The sequence below is a fragment of the Corticium candelabrum genome, chromosome 17 (assembly GCF_963422355.1).
Source record: "Corticium candelabrum chromosome 17, ooCorCand1.1, whole genome shotgun sequence".
In the NCBI taxonomy this organism is placed as follows: domain Eukaryota; kingdom Metazoa; phylum Porifera; class Homoscleromorpha; order Homosclerophorida; family Plakinidae; genus Corticium; species Corticium candelabrum.
The window spans coordinates 2829701-2832200 of record NC_085101.1 but is presented as its reverse complement, the minus strand read 5'-3'; the positions used below and the strand labels follow the sequence as shown (position 1 = coordinate 2832200).

Below are 2500 nucleotides of genomic sequence, written 5' to 3'. Positions count from 1 at the left end.
TAAACAAATAAATATTTATTAACAATTTCTTTAGTAAAAGTTAGAAGAAGAAGAAGAAGAAAGAAGCGCTTTACAGTATTGCCCAAAACAACAGAGAAACGATCTATTGCGTGTAGATTTTAGTACGTTTCTATGTCAAAGTAGCGCGTGCTATTACAAAAGAGGGAGACAAACACGTGATTCACAACAGTAGTTTCTTCTTCATATAACTTATTAAGACATAGTTTTTTCAAAAAGTTGACAAATGCGGTAATTATTTTAAATATTTAATTAATATTACGGTTTACAATGACATACAAATGTTGCCTCTATCGCGCATGCGCCGGTTTGAAATTACAACCGATATAAGGCAAATTGTTTTAGCAGACTCGCAGCAAATATCTGCAAAATACAGAATTATCTGCAAAATACTGATCTGCTAATATCTGCAAAATACAGATTTTTGCACGTACGTTGCAGTACGGTATTATTGAATTTTTCTATTATGGACGTGTATACTGTACGTACTGTACTGCTGTGCGATGTCTGCGCGAAGTGCCCGCGGGCTGTGGGATGACGTGGATGTAGCAGGGTACGTGTGTACTATAGAATTCCTCTCGACGGCTTATTCGTAATTATTATACAAAAAGAGAACTAAAAACGAGGAAATGGTTAACAGCTACACACGTGCATCATCTCGCTTTCAAATTTAGATCAGTGCATATAATATTATAATTATATACATGCCATGCGACTGTAGTGTAATTACATATGTCTGGCATCAATGTTGACTTATATAATATTAATGTTTCATTAGCAAATTATATAATTTAAAATGCAAAAATATATAAATATTTTCGTTAATCTTAATTTCAGTATGTTTGTTTTGTTATCAATTTTTCTTTAATTTTCTTTTAGCTGATAAACAGATTTTTTAACGTGTAGTAAGTATTTGATATTAATTTAATAGTTATAAGCATCAAAACATGAATGCATATAAAAATTTTTGCAATACGAATATACATATACACACAACTTTTCTTACTACTTCTAATTTGAGACTATTGTTATTTATATGTATCGGACGTCAATCTTACATGTGCCTTTTATGTCGATCTGCATGGTAAAGTACTGTTTCTTCAACGCTAAAAGCTATATCTCCCTTTATTCCATTTTACGTATTATATAAAATAGAAGCATAAAATATTAGAAATAGAATTTTACAACATTTTCTCATTTTGTCTTTACGTTGGCGTCACGCAATGTTTGCATGCGTGAGAGCACAAAATGGAATCACGTGCGACAGTTTTCTATTACTCATAGGTTGCAGATACAACTCGTAAAAATATATATAGTTATGTGCACAAGAGACAAACCCATACAAATAGTTTTAAACAACTGCTTTCTGTGCACAAACGCATCTAGAATTCGCAATTAGCTTAGGTAGGTGCATGAGTGCGGCGTAAGGGTGGATCACGCATGCACGTGCACACATCTTTAATTGCTCTGATAATGCTAAATGGTAACACTATACTTAGGCTAAATTAACAAACATGTAATGTTTTATAAATGTTTATTTATTACACGTTGAACACATGCAGTCATATCTAGATCAGTCTACATGAAAGATAGTTAGCTAATCACGTGACGGTGTTGTACGAACATCATCAATGTACTTGCTCTGGCCTGTGCAAGATTTGCTGCTGCTGTGCGGTACGTTTCGAATATAGAAACGCGTCACGCAGCAAAGATTGATAAAATAATAAACAAATTGCTGTGCTCAACCCGTAATTAGTAAATAGATAAGAGTGACCTTTGCTTCAGGTCTTGTTATGGTCTCACCATGAAAGGAATCTATTCCAAAGAGGCTAAGTATAGCGCTCCATTTCCTAGAAATGTCTTTGTAACGAGAAGAGTAGGAGTGGCAGCTCAGACGTAATATAAGGAGACGCTCCGTCGATTTCTTCTCATTCTACAGCACGTCCAGGTCGGGCAAGCAAGGCATGAGAGCTATTGACACGCTAGTTGTCGTTACTCTTTTGGCTAGCAAAGTCACTGCTAGTACAGATGGAGATGCAAGCAGCGAAGTATGCGCTGGAGAGAAAGGCGACAAGGTGAGTGGAAATACGAATTTGTTTCATTTGCATGGTATGACAAGAGATGGATTGCAAGGGGGAGACAGTTCATCCGGGATCTTCTGGAGTGAGGGTAAGTATTATTGCTGCGATAAACGCGTCAAAATAAAGCATGAAAGACGTTGTGTAGGGATACAAAGGAGAGAAAGGTGAAGCTGGCGCTTCTGGTAATGATGGAGCTAAAGTAAGAATCAATTGATTATATAATGCTTACATCAAGGATCATATTACAATTAAATATTAATCAATTTATCAATTTTGTATATTTTAGGGTAATGCTAGTGTGAGAGGTCCTCCTGGAGTGCGTGGTCCCATCGTATGACGTCACTATTCTACAATAATGTAGGTTACTGATTTGTTAACAAAAAATGTTCATATTGCTAGGG

At 35.5% G+C, this 2500-nt stretch overlaps 1 protein-coding gene across 1 annotated transcript in view; it reads left to right on the top strand.

Moving 5' to 3' along the window:
- The first annotated feature begins 1982 nt into the window (after positions 1-1982).
- LOC134192830 (collagen alpha-2(VIII) chain-like) overlaps positions 1983-2500 on the top strand; it is a 4265-nt gene continuing 3747 nt past the window's right edge. Inside the window, exons 1-5 of the mRNA XM_062661589.1 lie at positions 1983-2093; positions 2152-2187; positions 2245-2298; positions 2386-2430; positions 2499-2500. The exon at positions 2499-2500 is cut by the window's right edge and continues 76 nt beyond it. Coding sequence (XP_062517573.1) covers positions 1983-2093; positions 2152-2187; positions 2245-2298; positions 2386-2430; positions 2499-2500 — 248 coding nt within the window. The remainder of the gene's footprint in view (positions 2094-2151; positions 2188-2244; positions 2299-2385; positions 2431-2498) is intronic.